The 13961-nt window shown below is 38.9% G+C and overlaps 1 protein-coding gene across 1 annotated transcript in view; it reads right to left on the bottom strand.

The window, feature by feature from the left end:
• The window catches only part of LOC128509777 (deoxynucleoside triphosphate triphosphohydrolase SAMHD1-like), a 29799-nt gene extending 16238 nt beyond the window's left edge, over positions 1-13561 (bottom strand). The window contains exons 1-9 of the mRNA XM_053481614.1: positions 13498-13561; positions 13178-13219; positions 11569-11729; positions 11050-11177; positions 2446-2507; positions 2113-2271; positions 1873-1973; positions 1650-1761; positions 1419-1510 (exon numbers count right to left, since the gene is read on the bottom strand). Of these exons, the coding sequence (XP_053337589.1) occupies positions 1419-1510; positions 1650-1761; positions 1873-1973; positions 2113-2271; positions 2446-2507; positions 11050-11177; positions 11569-11729; positions 13178-13219; positions 13498-13515 (875 nt within the window). The 5' untranslated portion in view covers positions 13516-13561. The remainder of the gene's footprint in view (positions 1-1418; positions 1511-1649; positions 1762-1872; positions 1974-2112; positions 2272-2445; positions 2508-11049; positions 11178-11568; positions 11730-13177; positions 13220-13497) is intronic.
• Between the last annotated feature and the right edge of the window lie 400 nt (positions 13562-13961).

The following is a 13961-nucleotide window of genomic DNA, read 5'->3' as shown; positions in this document are numbered from 1 at the left end:
AAAGTGTGTCATAAGCCCTATTTGGATGGGACTAGTTTTACAGGGGGTTGTTAGAGAAATTTCTGTTTCACGGACTTACTTTGTAATTTTAATCCCGTCCGAATCTGCCATGTCTGTCTTTCCTACTGTTACCTACTGTTTTTCAGCAATCTCTGCGGTCCTCTGAGAAATCTAATCCCGTCCGAATGCAAATGTCTGTGATTGCCGAAAATGTTTTTTTCCAAAACGCGTTTTCTTTTGTGCTTTGGTCAACGTGAACTAATGTACTATCTCTAGCGCGCCGGTATTTAGGTTTGCGCACAAATAATGGATGTAGATGTCTTGTGCAACGCCCACATGTAAAACACAGACACTCCTACCTCCGTAATAATCACAGAGATGTTAGTCCCGTCCGAATGCATACATAAAATGACAGACATCGTCTGAAAAAAATTCTAACTTAAACGTCGTTTGGAATTGTGATAATGTATGCACAGCACCGCGCTACAATTTTAAATGTGGTTTAATCAAATACCACACAGAGCTTTATCAATAATCTCTCAGAGTTATCAACTCTGATTGGATTGCCATCTGACTCCAGAGAACTCGATCAGGCGACTGTATATTTAGAGTCAACATTCCGTTATACCTTAGCTAATGTAACTCCAGTTAAAAGGAATATGATTGGAGATAAGAAACTCGCTCCCTGGTATAATGACCACATACGCACTTTAAAACAGACTGCTCGCAAATGGCATCAAACTAAATTGTTTGAATATCCTTAACTAAATTGTTAGTATATCCTTAACTAAACTACTATCTTTGGCTGGAAAAGAATTGTCTTATAAAAGTCATTTTAAAAAGTAAAAAGCTAATTTTAATAAAACATACTAAGCATATATTTAATTCAGTTGCACATAGTGAAGTTTGGCCTGTTTTTGTGTTTGTTTGTTTGTTTATAAACAAAAATGTAATTTGTGCCCTTAGGATTGACGCTCAAGTACATAATGGCATACAGCAGCAACACTGGTTTTTGCATTGTGTTGGCTAAACAATATTGATTAGGTACTGTAGATGACTTTCTACATAGAAATGTTCCTGTTCGTATGATAATGGCTTCCTTCTGTTAGTGCTACACTTTAATCTCTCTCTCTCTCTCTCTCTCTTTCTCTCTCTCTCCCCTTATCTCACCCTGCATACACATATATCTAATTAAACATACAAATCAGTTTAATTGATTTTATGTAAAATTTTATGTTTTATGTGCAATATAATGAGGATTTAAAAATACACTTCTTTGCACTGGCTTAAAAAAATGAAAAAAATTGTCTGTAGCCGTAGTTTAGAAAGTTATGAGCAGAAATGTACAGTACACTTATTCAGAAAGGGATGCAAGCAGTGATTAATGTAATATGACCTGAATTTAAAGATGCACTTACATCATTTCGACTGCCACTTTAACCTTGTGTTGGTAGGCATTGTGGTGAAGCAAGTATCGAACATGAAAAAGTTCGTACATGTTCAGTGCCTCCTGTAAAAATAAATAAAAAAGAAATACATTTGTGCATAGTTTTATATAAAAATCTTACATTAACATAAATTTACTCAAATAGTAAATTTATAAATGTACTTTTAAAAATAGTACATTTTGTTTCCCACATATAGCTAACCTTATCTCTCATGCAAATCTGCTTTCTATTTTCCTCATTGGTGCAAACACGTGCAAACATCACATAGCGCTCATGGGAAAAGTTGCTTTTCATCCCCAGATGATGACAATCTCTGGGGGAAGAAACAAAACAAAAAAACTTAAACAAAAACTTATACAATATCATCAGTATAAACATTGTACATAATACAATTAACAATAAATAAAGTCAGTGCCAAACTCACCTGACAAAATAATCCATTTTGTCCACATCAATACCTGTGTGTTTATTAGCCACAATCTCATACAAGTAGGACTTTTCCTGTCCTCTTTTTCTGTCGGTGGTCTATTTTAATTAAAATATACAAATAATAACACATGTTAAACAACAACAGCAACAAATTATTATTATTATTATTATTTGTTTGACATCTATTTTTTCCATTAAATGTGAAGTAATATATTTTTATTATAATTTCAATTACTTGCAGATCATGATCAGTGTTGATGAGTGACTTAATAAACATAATGTCATTATGATCTAAATTATAGTCATCGTTCATGATTTCCTCAATTGTTTTATCGCCCTTTTTGGTTTTCCTCTTGATCAAATGTTCAAACATTTTGACGGATTCTTCTTCATGCTATTCCAGAAGAACAGAAGGGAGGAAATGTGTCATAAAATGAATATGGTAATTAAACAAAGCAAAACTAAAAATAAACCAAAAGCAAAAATAAAAACTTAGCAACATTTTTAAAAGCTATTTTTTTTTCTAATTTACTTATAAGTATTAAATTTATAATATTTGATTCTTTACCTTCCACTCTACTTTTGCCTCCTTCATGAAAATCTCAAATACATGAGAGAAAGGTCCATGACCTTAAATTAAAAAGTAGAGAAGAGCCTTGTTTATTTATCAGAATTTAAACCTCCTCAAGATTTAATAGTAATATAAAATAATGTCATAGCTATAGGGCTCGATTTGAGGGCCCTTTTTAAAAAAAAAAATTTTTCAACCCCTCTTGTTGAAAAAAAAAAGGCAAAAACCATCCCCTCTGTAAAACCACCATTCCCCTTACCATCCCCTTCGAATTAATAATGCTGTGTATTATTTGTCATGAACTTTGTGTATGATCATATTTGAATATATAACAGCGATTCATAATTACGGCCCAAGCACTATAGGGTGCACAGGACCCTCTTGTTTAGAGCTCATTGAGCTGAACAACTTTTCCACTGCATGTCCTTGGTTCAACTCAACAGGAGGCCAGTTATTTTGGGAAGTTTGCCAAAATGGGTGGAATTTAAATATACTTCTTCTAGGGAGGAGTATAAATCCTAGGGGATTTATACCATCACCACCTAACCGGGCCTCTGTGATCTGAAGGATGCAATTGAGGATGCAAAATTGCAGAGGGATTTTTGATATCTCAAATGGGTCAGCCATAATAATGCCTTGAACTTGTGCTGAAAAGTGGTTAATAACATTCTGTGTGGCCTTATATTTAGTAACATTATATTTAGTGACAATCGGACCTGCGTGGCGAGGCGAGGTCGGGGAGAAAAAAAAGATTGAGCTATTGTGTATGATTGATGCGCAACCTCACTTTCATCCCCTGTCGGTGACGTAGCTTTCTGTTTTTGTATAGTTGCCGCAAAAGTTTCGAGTTTGTATCAGCGTTTAAATTAAATAGCTTTTCCGTTTATACAATAATAATATTAACAGCAACTATTTTTGTTATGTTTTCCATACTATTTATTATGCATCCAGACTTTAGAGAGGGTTAGAGAGCATGAGCGCAGCGTTATTCCTGTAGCGGACAGTCTGGGTGCCGCAGGCGGAGATAACCAGCCCCCGACTCCGGCATTAGAGCCCTCACAGCGGGGCGAGTGGGTGACGACTCAGCGGCATACACGTTCAGCCAAAGCTAACACTAAGGCTAGCCCACCGGAGCACACCTCTTCTGCGCTTCACATGTCCAACAGGTTTGCTCTCCTCAGTGATGCACCCGCTGAGAAACCTGAAAGAGCTCTGGTTATAGGAGACTCTATACTGAGACATGTGAAATTAGCCAGGCCTTTAGGGGCGCCAGCGGCAGTGGTTAGGTGTATCCCGGGAGCCAGAGCACCGGACATAGCAGGTAATCTTAGAGCTCTAGGACAGCACAGGTTCTCTAAGATAGTGGTACATGCTGGAGCTAATGATATACGCCTTCGTCAGTCAGAGGTTAGCAAGAATAACTTCACAGAGGTGTTTAAACATGCGAAGGTAATGTCCGATGACGTAATATGCTCTGATCCCATACCAATGAAACGTGGCGACATAGCTTACAGCAGGTTCTGGTCGCTGAACCGCTGGATGTCCAGGTGGTGCTCAGAAAATAATGTGGGCTTCATAGACAATTGGAAGACCTTTGAGGGCAAAACTGGCCTGTTAGGGTGGGACAGTGTCCATCCCACTCGGGAATGTGCTGCTCTCATTTCTTGTAGTATAGCTCATAGTCTCAGAAGAGGCCTAGTTAATCGGTGACAATCCAGAGCCCAGGCCAGGGAGCAGACAGACAGGATACACATTTATGTCCATACTAGACTCAGTAGGAGTAAATCAGTGTGTTGTAGGACCCACTCATAAAGCAGGTCACAAGTCCATTGTCTGAAGTTATATCAGATCACTATCTTGTCTCAATTCACATGTGTCATAGTAATAACGTAATCACAGCGCCGCGCTACCGTACTAAACGTACATTCACATCAACTACCACACAGAGTTTTATCAGTAATCTCCCAGAGTTACCAACTTTGATTAGATCACCGTCTGACCCCACAGAACTTGATCAGGCGACTGAATATTTAGAGTCGACGTACCGTTATACCTTGGATAATGTAGCTCCAGTTAAAAGAAAAATTATTGGAGATAAGAAACTCACTCCCTGGTATAACGTCCACACACACTCTTTAAAACAGACCGCTCGGAAATTAGAACGTAAATGGCGTCAAACTAAATTGTTAGTATTTCAAATAGCATGGAAGGAGAGCATCCTGAACTATAGAAAAGCTCTTAGTGTAGCTAGATCAACGTATCTCTCGACTCCTATAGAAAATAACTAAAATAATCCTAGATTTTTATTTAATACCATAGCCAAATTAACCAGAAATAAGACCACTGCAAAAATCTCCACAACAGCATTGTGTAATAGTGAGGACTTCATGAACTTTTTTAATAATAAAATTGTAAATATTAGCCATAAAATTGAGGCTTTGAAACCAAACAATGTAAGTTATGCAGATGTTAAACTAGCCATGTCAGATCGGAACCTAGAATACTTTACTCCCCTTGAAGAGAGGACGAACTAATTTTACTCATCTCTTCTGCAAATTCATCAACCTGTATATTAGATCCTGTACCGACACATTTTCTTAAACAGATAGTACCAGCAATAACAGAACCCCTGTTGAGAATAATTAATTCCTCACTTAGCATTGGTTATGTTCCAAAATCTTTCAAATTAGCAGTTATTAAACTGATTATTAAGAAACCTGACCTTGACCCCTGTCAGCTGTCCAATTACAGGCCAATATCAAACCTCCCCTTTATCTCTAAGATTCTGGAAAAGATAGTAGCGGAGCAGCTATGCTCATATCTACATAGAAATGGCATACATAACCTGTATCAGTCAGGATTTAGGCCTCATCACAGCACAGAAACAGCACTTGTTAAAGTAGTAAATGACCTCCTATTGGCCTCTGATCAAGGTTGTGTAACCATGCTTGTATTACTCGACCTCAGTGCAGCTTTTGACACCATTGATCATAGTATTCTTCTTCACAGACTAGAAAATGTAGTAGGAATTAAGGCTACAGCCCTCTCCTAGCTTAGATCCTATTTGACCGGTCGGTATGTAGACCTAAATGGTGATTATTCTGCATGTTCTCTGGTGAAGTTTGGTGTTCCACATGGTTCAGTTTTAGGCCCACTGCTTTTTTCCCTTTCCATGCTTCCTCTGGGCAACATAATCCGTAAGCATGGTATTAGTTTTTACTGTTATGCTGACGACACACAGTTATATGTCTCAGCAAAACCAGATGAGAAAAATCAGCTCGCTAAAGTTGAGCAATGTGTGCAGGACATAAGAGATTGGATGCTAATTAACTTCCTTCTGCTTAATCCTGATAAGACAGAAGTTCTAGTCATAGGACCGCATTCAGTTAGAAGTAAGATTTTAGATCACACTGTAACTTTAGATGGCCTTTCTGTTTCATCGAGTGCAACAGTAAAAGACCTCGCTGTGATTATAGATTTCAGCCATTCATTTGAGGCACATGTAGATAATATTACCAGGATAGCATTCTTTCACCTCAGAAACATTGCCAAGATAAGAAATATACTGTCGCTAAACGATGCAGAAAAACTATTTCATGCTTTTATCACCTTTAGGTTGGACTATTGTACAGTAATGCCTTACTGTCTGGTTGTTCAACTAGATGCATTAACAAGCTTCAGCTAGTCCAGAATGCAGCAGCAAGAGTTCTCACTAGAACCAGAAGATACGAGCACATCACACCTACCTTATCTTTACTTCATTGGCTCCCCGTGAAATTTCGCATTGATTTTAAAATACTACTCTTGACATATAAAGCATTAAATGGTCTCGCGCCGCAGTATCAGAGCGAACTGCTAGTGTCTTACGATCCGCTACGCCTACTTCGATCAAAGGATGCAGGCTGCTTGTTAGTACCCCGTATTATGAAAACTACAGCTGGGGGCAGAGCTTTTTCTTACAAAGCCCCAAAATTATGGAATAGTCTTTCAAATAATGTTCGGGACTCAGACACAATCTCAGTGTTTAAGTCCAGGCTAAAAACCTATTTAGTTAATCAAATATTTTTATAAATAGATTTGTCTTGGGTAAAGGGGCAGATCTAGGGGGCTCATGGACGAAGAGTATTATGGTAAACTGGTATGTTTAGATGCTGTCCTCCCCACTCTCATTGATCACTCAGGTTTGTTGACGGTGAGGTGATTGGTTGCTGTACATCCTAGGGAGCCCTTATGTCTGTGTTTCCTTCTGGCTCTCCCTTTTAGTTATGCTGTCATAGTTAGTCCTGCCGGAGTCTCTGCTTGCATTCTACACTAAATATACATTCACATTATGTGACTGCGACCATACCTAACTGTTATCTCTTCTCTTCTGCTCTCCCCTCTTCTGTTCTCTTTCCCCCTCTCTCTCTTCCCTATCTTCCCCTCTCTCTTTTCCCTCTCTCTGTCGAGCTACACATGTCGTTCCTGAGCTGCCATTAATCCAGACTCCCTCTGCCCTCCGGACCTGTCTGACCCATCCTGGTGCCTCGCTTTTGGTTGGGCATCTCGTCGCATGGATGCCCTGTGTGTCTCTTTGGAATGCGTCTGGTGTCTGGGGACAGTTTCACTTTACCATAAAGACGGTTCTGGTCTCAACTGGTGTTTACAGCTGTTTCTCTGAGGATTGACTTGGCTTCGTTTGCTCAATAGTTCAAGATTGCAATTGTCTCCAATAACTACCTGGACTCCATATTTACACCAATTAACATCAACTGTTATAGCTGAACTGCCTGCAATCTAACACACTGTATAAATGCAGATCAATTCCTGCTTTGTTTCACCCAAATGAGGATGGGTTCCCTGTTGAGTCTGGTTCCTCTCAAGGTTTCTTCCTTTTACCATCTCAGGGAGTTTTTCCTTGCCACTGTTGCCCGTGGCTTGCTCACCAGGGACAATCTGCTCATCTTGATTCATGCACACTTACATTCCATACAGACTTAAATAATTCTTTTAAATGTGTAAAGCTGCTTTGCGACAATAACAATTGTTAAAAGAGCTATACAAATAAAATTTAATTGAATTGAATTGAGAAAATGGAAACATAGTTCAAAGACGTGAAATAAGTCAGCGAAGTGACAAATTGTAAAACAAAAGCTGTGGTCAAAAAGGAAAGCATAAGATTGATAACCAGAAAATCAAAGAGTGGAAATGGGGGCGTGACTAGAGACATATAACAGACTAGGAAAAACAAACACATGGGGACAGCGTGGGAAAAAAGAGCAGACAGGATGTGGAGTGAACGTAAAACGTGACAATGGTTCAGAGTACCAAGACATTTTGGACCAGTTTATGATCCCAAGTTTGTGGGAACAGTTTGGGAATGTCCCTTTCCTGTTCTAACATGACGGTGCACCAATTGCAAAATGAGTTGCAACTTTATTTTAGCTGGTTAAGTGAATTTGCAAGGAGGCATTTATTGGAAACCGATGCAGATTGTAATCTGCCTTTGTTCAGTGCATCTTGAAAGTTTTTTTTTCAATATCATGGCAAAAGCTCTCATATATTCTAGATCCATTACATATGAAGTACCATTTTTAAGCCTTTTCTTTTGTGTTTTCATTTTATTGATTATAGCTCATTAAAATAAAACAAATCAAGTGTCCTTAATCTAATAATGACTTACAATGTAGACATTATAAAATTTTATGTTAATTTATGCTCTCACTCCTTGCACAAATTACTGCATCAGTTTGGCATGGCATGCAAGCAATCAGCCTGTGACACTGCTGTGGAGTTACTGAACATCAGGTTGCTTTGATGGCTGCTTTCAGCTCGTCTGTATTATTGTTGTGTTTTTCATCTTCCTCTCTATAATATTCCAATATATTATAATTATATATTATAATTATTCTCTATAGGGGACAGGGAAGGTAGGTTGGCTAGCGATTCAAATACAGTAACATCATGATCAGCAAAGAATTCAGTTGATCAGTTGTACACAGTTGTATACAGTTGTAGTTCAGTTGTAACTTTCAACTTGATAAAACACAGTGGACTAACACCCACAGATGTCATGGCAGCCTAAAAAAATCACAGACTATGAAAACTTCACACCTGACCCCAAGCAACTTGAAGTCGACTGTGAGAATTTATTTTGGACCAATGAGCAGCTGTCCAGTTCATTTTTTTTTTTAGACCAGGTAAGATGCTTTTAATGTTGTCTCTGGTTCATAAGTTGCTTGCTACTAGGGATGCAACACTTGTAGCCCATTTTTTTGAAAATGTCTGTGAGTGGTGGATCTTGATGCACTGACTCCAGGTTCATTCCACTGCTTGTTAAATTTTCGCAATTTCTTGAATCTTGCTTGACAGTTTTCCAATGATGTGGTCATCCCTGTTGCTTGTGCACCTTTTCCTACCATACTCTTCCCCTTCCAGTTAACTTAAAATCAACAACAACATATACTTCCATACAAACCTACTGAGGTCAGAGCTACAGGGCCTTAGTTGTTTAGGTAAGCAAGATTAGGTTTCTTTTGGACAGGAACAATGATGGACTCTTTAGCATGTGGGGATTACTGATTGGGTTAAGGAAAGATTAAATATAATATGAACACAGGTGCTAACTGTCTGTGCAGGCTCTGAGAACTCAAACTGGGATGCCGTTTGGTTTTGCTGCTTTCATGGTGTACTCTCCTGAAGGCTCTTCTCACATCATGTTTGAAGATGAAGAACGCATTTCTGGTGGCATTCTCTTCCTGTCTGCAGCCATAAGCCTTAGAATTAGCATTGTCAGCTGCAGCTTCAAGGTGAAGGTGTTTAGCTGCTCTTCCAGAGACACATCCATGTTCGTCATACCTGATGTTGGTGCTTTAACAAGCAGTTTTTGTCCTTAGTCCCTGCCACACACTCAGAGTCACTCTGTTGGAGTTCTGACCCTAACTTCCTTCCAAGTATACAAAAACTGCTCAAGTAAGAAACTGATCACCCACTTAGATTTGGAGCCGAACACTGTGACCAGAAAGACCTACAAAGACCCGGTTATCCTGCATATTGTTCTGGGTGAGGCAGATGTGATTTGGTACTTGGCTGCAATGGGCTGGCTGACACAGATACCCAGTTTTTGTACAATGGTTAAAAAGTTCTTAAGAGCCTGCTCATTTGCAGCAGTCATGCAGGTGAACTTGTTAATCTGCCACTCTAGCTTCCGAAGGTCAACTGGGCCCATGTTTGGTCAGAATGGGTGCAGATGGGTTACAACCAAAAGCAAGACACAAGGAGGCAAAGGGCAGTTCAGAAATTGTAAATAAAAGTTTAAATAGAATATAAGTGATGGAAAAGATACAGAAATGCAATCACTGCTGCTGTTAAACGTTTGTTGATGGATCAATACATGAGGAACTCAATGTCATGTTTGGGGATTAGACTGCAACAGATAACTGGAGAAGTACAGGGGTTGGACAATGAAACTGAAATGCCTGGTTTTAGACTGCAATAATTCATTAGTATGGTGTAGGGCCTCCTTTTTTCGGCCAATACAGCATCAATTTATCTTAGTAATGACCAATCCTGCACGTTGACCAAAGGGATTTTGAGCCATTCTTCTTGCAGAACAGTGGCCAGGTCACTACATGACGCTGATGGCGGAAAACGTTTCCTGACTCGCTCCTCCAAAACACCACAAAGTGGCTCAATAATATTTAGATCCGGTGAACTGTGCAGGCCATGGAAGATGTTCAACTTCACTTTCATGTTTATCAAACCACTCTGTCACCAGTCTTGTGTATTGGTGCCTTATTATCCTGATACACGGCATCACCTTTAGAATGACCATGTTTAACCCATTGGATGCACATGGTCCTCCAGAATGGTTCAGTAATCCTTGGCAGTGACGCGCCAATCTAGCACAAGTATTGCAGCCCAAACCACTGCTCTATCCCCATGCTCCACTCTGGGCATGCAACAGTCTGGGTGGTACTCTTCTTAATATAAGTTTCACATTGTCCACAGCCCAAGATTTTTGCTGCTGGTACCATTTCAACCAACATTTGGCATTTGCATGAGTGACCAAAGGCTTGGCTACAGCAGCCCGGCCATGAACATTGACCCTGTGGAGCACCCGATGAACAGGCCTGAGACCGGATTACACCGCAGTCGCTCATCTAGGGCGAGAGGTAAAAGCTCTGGTACCAAGGGCCTTGCGGACATGTGTACTGGGTTTGGTGCATGGACATTCCGGTTCGGGACACTTCGGGGTGACTAAAACTCTGCGGCATTTGCGTGCTCGTTTCTACTGGCCGGGCTGTCATACCGACAGTAAACTCTTTGTCCACCGATGCGACCTCTGCACGGCAAAGAAGGGTGGGGAGCGTGGCGTAGGCGTGGCGGTGGCTGACGACCATCATGCCTTGCAGGGGCACCCTGTGCCACCGCAAGGCATGTACCCATGTACCCATGTACCCATGTGTTCACCCTGTTGGGGAAGGTTGTTTAGGCTAGTAGCTTCGGCCATTTTTGTGTGTGTTAAGGTGTGTTACCTGTAAATGTGCTCCGGTTCATGCTTAGGCTGAATTGGGTGTGGTTCTCGTGTGAATGTGTTTCCCATGCTATACAGTGACTCACCCAGGTCATGACATAATCCAGCAATCTGAACACATAGTTCATCGTTTGAATCTTCTGCAGTCTTTTCTTCTGTTCCCCTGAGACTTCCTCTGAGACTACGCACAAGTTCCCCTGCCAGATGAGCCACGCTGTGAACAGAAGCAAAACATAATATATCTGCTCAGGTGACACCTTCCAACTTTATTCATTTCTACATGTAGTTTTGTTAAGAATTTTTAATATGATATTTTCTACGACTACAAATGAATAGCTCAGTTCTTCTTGCAGTTGTTTCTCTTACTATGTTGTTTATTTTATATTCATTATTGAAGATCCTCTTCTGCCCTTGCGCTGTGCCTGTGACCATCTATGCATTTGACACAGCATTGCTTTGTTGTTTATCAAGAAAAGGAAAGCTTAAAAAAATATGTCATTATAATTTAGTCTTCATAGTAACTGTTTTTAATAACTACTACTTTTTTTCTTTCCTTTATTACCCTTATTTCTTCTGGTCTAATTTTATAGAAGTCATTATTTTACCCGATGGAGTGCTCAAAACGGTTGTGAGATGCTCCTGGAAAGACATAATAGCCTCCTCCTAGCTGCTTGATGTTTCTCAGGCGCTGAAACTCTGGTGTGTCAATGATTTCTACTAGGAGAGGATGCATTTTAATATGACCATGGACAGAATCATTGAAGATCTGGGAATGTAAAAAAAAAAAAAAAGTGTTCCACTTCATTACTCCCATACAACAACTATAAGTGTTAATCTGATAAGTGCTATGTCCAGTTGTTTTACTGTCTAAATAGTGAAATATTACATATTAAAGCTATGAAGGTGTTCAACTAAATAATCACCTTGTCACTTCATAGTTTCTCTGTTGTCTAGCTTGCAGGAGGTGCAATGCATAATTATATTTGCATAGTTTTTCCGCCATTGACCCGCATATTAATTTTCCCCTTATTTCAAAGTGAAATTCATATCAAATTTTATATAGTGTTTTGTAAAATAAAGTACTTATTTATATAAAAAACAAGAGTTCGGCGAGAGCACAAGCCAAACACGTCCTACTCCATTGTCATGCAAGAGCGCCCCCGCGCAATGCATAATTCGTGACAAGTGACAGAAAGAAATTTGTCTTGGCAAGCGAAGCATTTTCAGCATACAAGCAACAGAGCCGGGTGTGCGTACTTCTGGTTTATTTATTTATTGCATCTGTTGCAAGATTAAATAAAAGCCTAGCACCATGGTTTTAAGAATGTTAGCAAGAACAATAAACGAAGAGCCAGTGCCAGGAGAAATCATAAATTAGGGTTTAGTGAGGTTTAATATCTATATATTTCATATTTTACTTCATTTATATGTATTTTGTAAATGTTTTAATTGTTTTAGTGTTGTAAATTGGTGATTTTAGTAATCTATTTCTGTGGCTGGAACGGATTATCTGCATTTACATTATTTCCTATGGGAAAATGCATTTCGCAACACAAAATTTCAGTTGAAGTTTAAATATTTAATCTGCTCCTCTAGATCAGATTAAATTCGTATGCCGAGATTCCGCAGTATTTTAGTGGATAGTGCTGTGGTGATTGGACTTTAAGCATGGCTTTTTTCCCCACTCAGATGCAAATGGCGTCAGAGAAAGCTTGATCAAACATGAATGAATAGAAACAGGGCTATTCTGATGATGCCACTCATGTTGACTAAACAGATCTTTCAACCAAATTAAAACCACACTTAGTAATGACCCCAAACTTCTTTTTCCCTTTTCATATCATTGGACCAAATGGCATTCCAACTACTAACTTACAGAATGACATGTGCTCTGGTGAAGTGTTTATTTGGAGGAAATATCCAATCCTAGATACTAGGTGAGATTAGGCTTCACCAAAATGCTAGTATGAAGGGAGTAAGAAATCGTTAAATCAGTGTGTGATGTGTGACTGAAAAAAGGAAAAACAACTGACCCTACAGGGGCAAAAAATCAACTACACATTGCCGGTAGCAATGATGTTCTGCACAGAAAGAGAACAGCTATATTCATAAAAGGATACATTTATCCCACCATTTTCCATAATGCTTTTAGAGAGTTTAAGCAACACATTGTTATTAAATGCATAATGTGGATGTTACTACAAAACCTCTTACCTTGTAATTTTTTGTAGTTATATTTTGTCCTGAGCCTGAAGCCTTGTTTTAAAAAGAGGGAAATAAAAAAACAAATTAGAAAAAATATATTCACAAAAATAGAGCAAGTTCAAGTGGTTGTTTGTAAATCTGCAAATGTAAATATTTTGAACCACTGTATAACATTTAAATATATTTATGATCAAAATATTCATTCATTTCTATTAACTTTCAGGCACCTTCTGCATAACCTATACAACTCTGCTGATTTTGTCTTAATGCATATTACCGTGTTAAACTTTGGCATACCATACATTATACAACAATTACAAAATCCTTACCTCCGATCCCTCTGCCATAGTTATGTTTGTTGTTCAAATCTTGTTTTAGAGAAATGTCTAGTCTAAGAGAAAATACACAATAACACAAAAACAATGGACAGTTTTTTTTTTTGTTTTTTTAAAGCCATATTCTTAAAAAGTATTCAATAAAGCTTGAATACAGGTGAAACATGAAAACAAATTGTGTCTGAAGCCTTCTGGGGGCTGACTGCAGGATTATTTTTAACTGCACCCAATTCCAGTTGAACAGTTGATGTCAAGGTTCATGAATTCACACACCCTCTGCAACACACACACACCTTCAAGCTCTTGATGCGTCTGTAGCCATGTCATAGTTTGCTTTCAGTTGCTGAAAGTTGTTAAGCTTAATGCCTAAACTAACTTGATGTACCTGTTATTAGTAATCAGTAACTAGCTAACCAGTGGCAACTGAGTGGTGACATTAACCCAATACCAATACCAAA

This window comes from Clarias gariepinus, chromosome 21 (genome assembly GCF_024256425.1).
Source record: "Clarias gariepinus isolate MV-2021 ecotype Netherlands chromosome 21, CGAR_prim_01v2, whole genome shotgun sequence".
Lineage (NCBI taxonomy): Eukaryota > Metazoa > Chordata > Actinopteri > Siluriformes > Clariidae > Clarias > Clarias gariepinus.
This window is presented reverse-complemented; position numbering and strand designations above follow the sequence as displayed.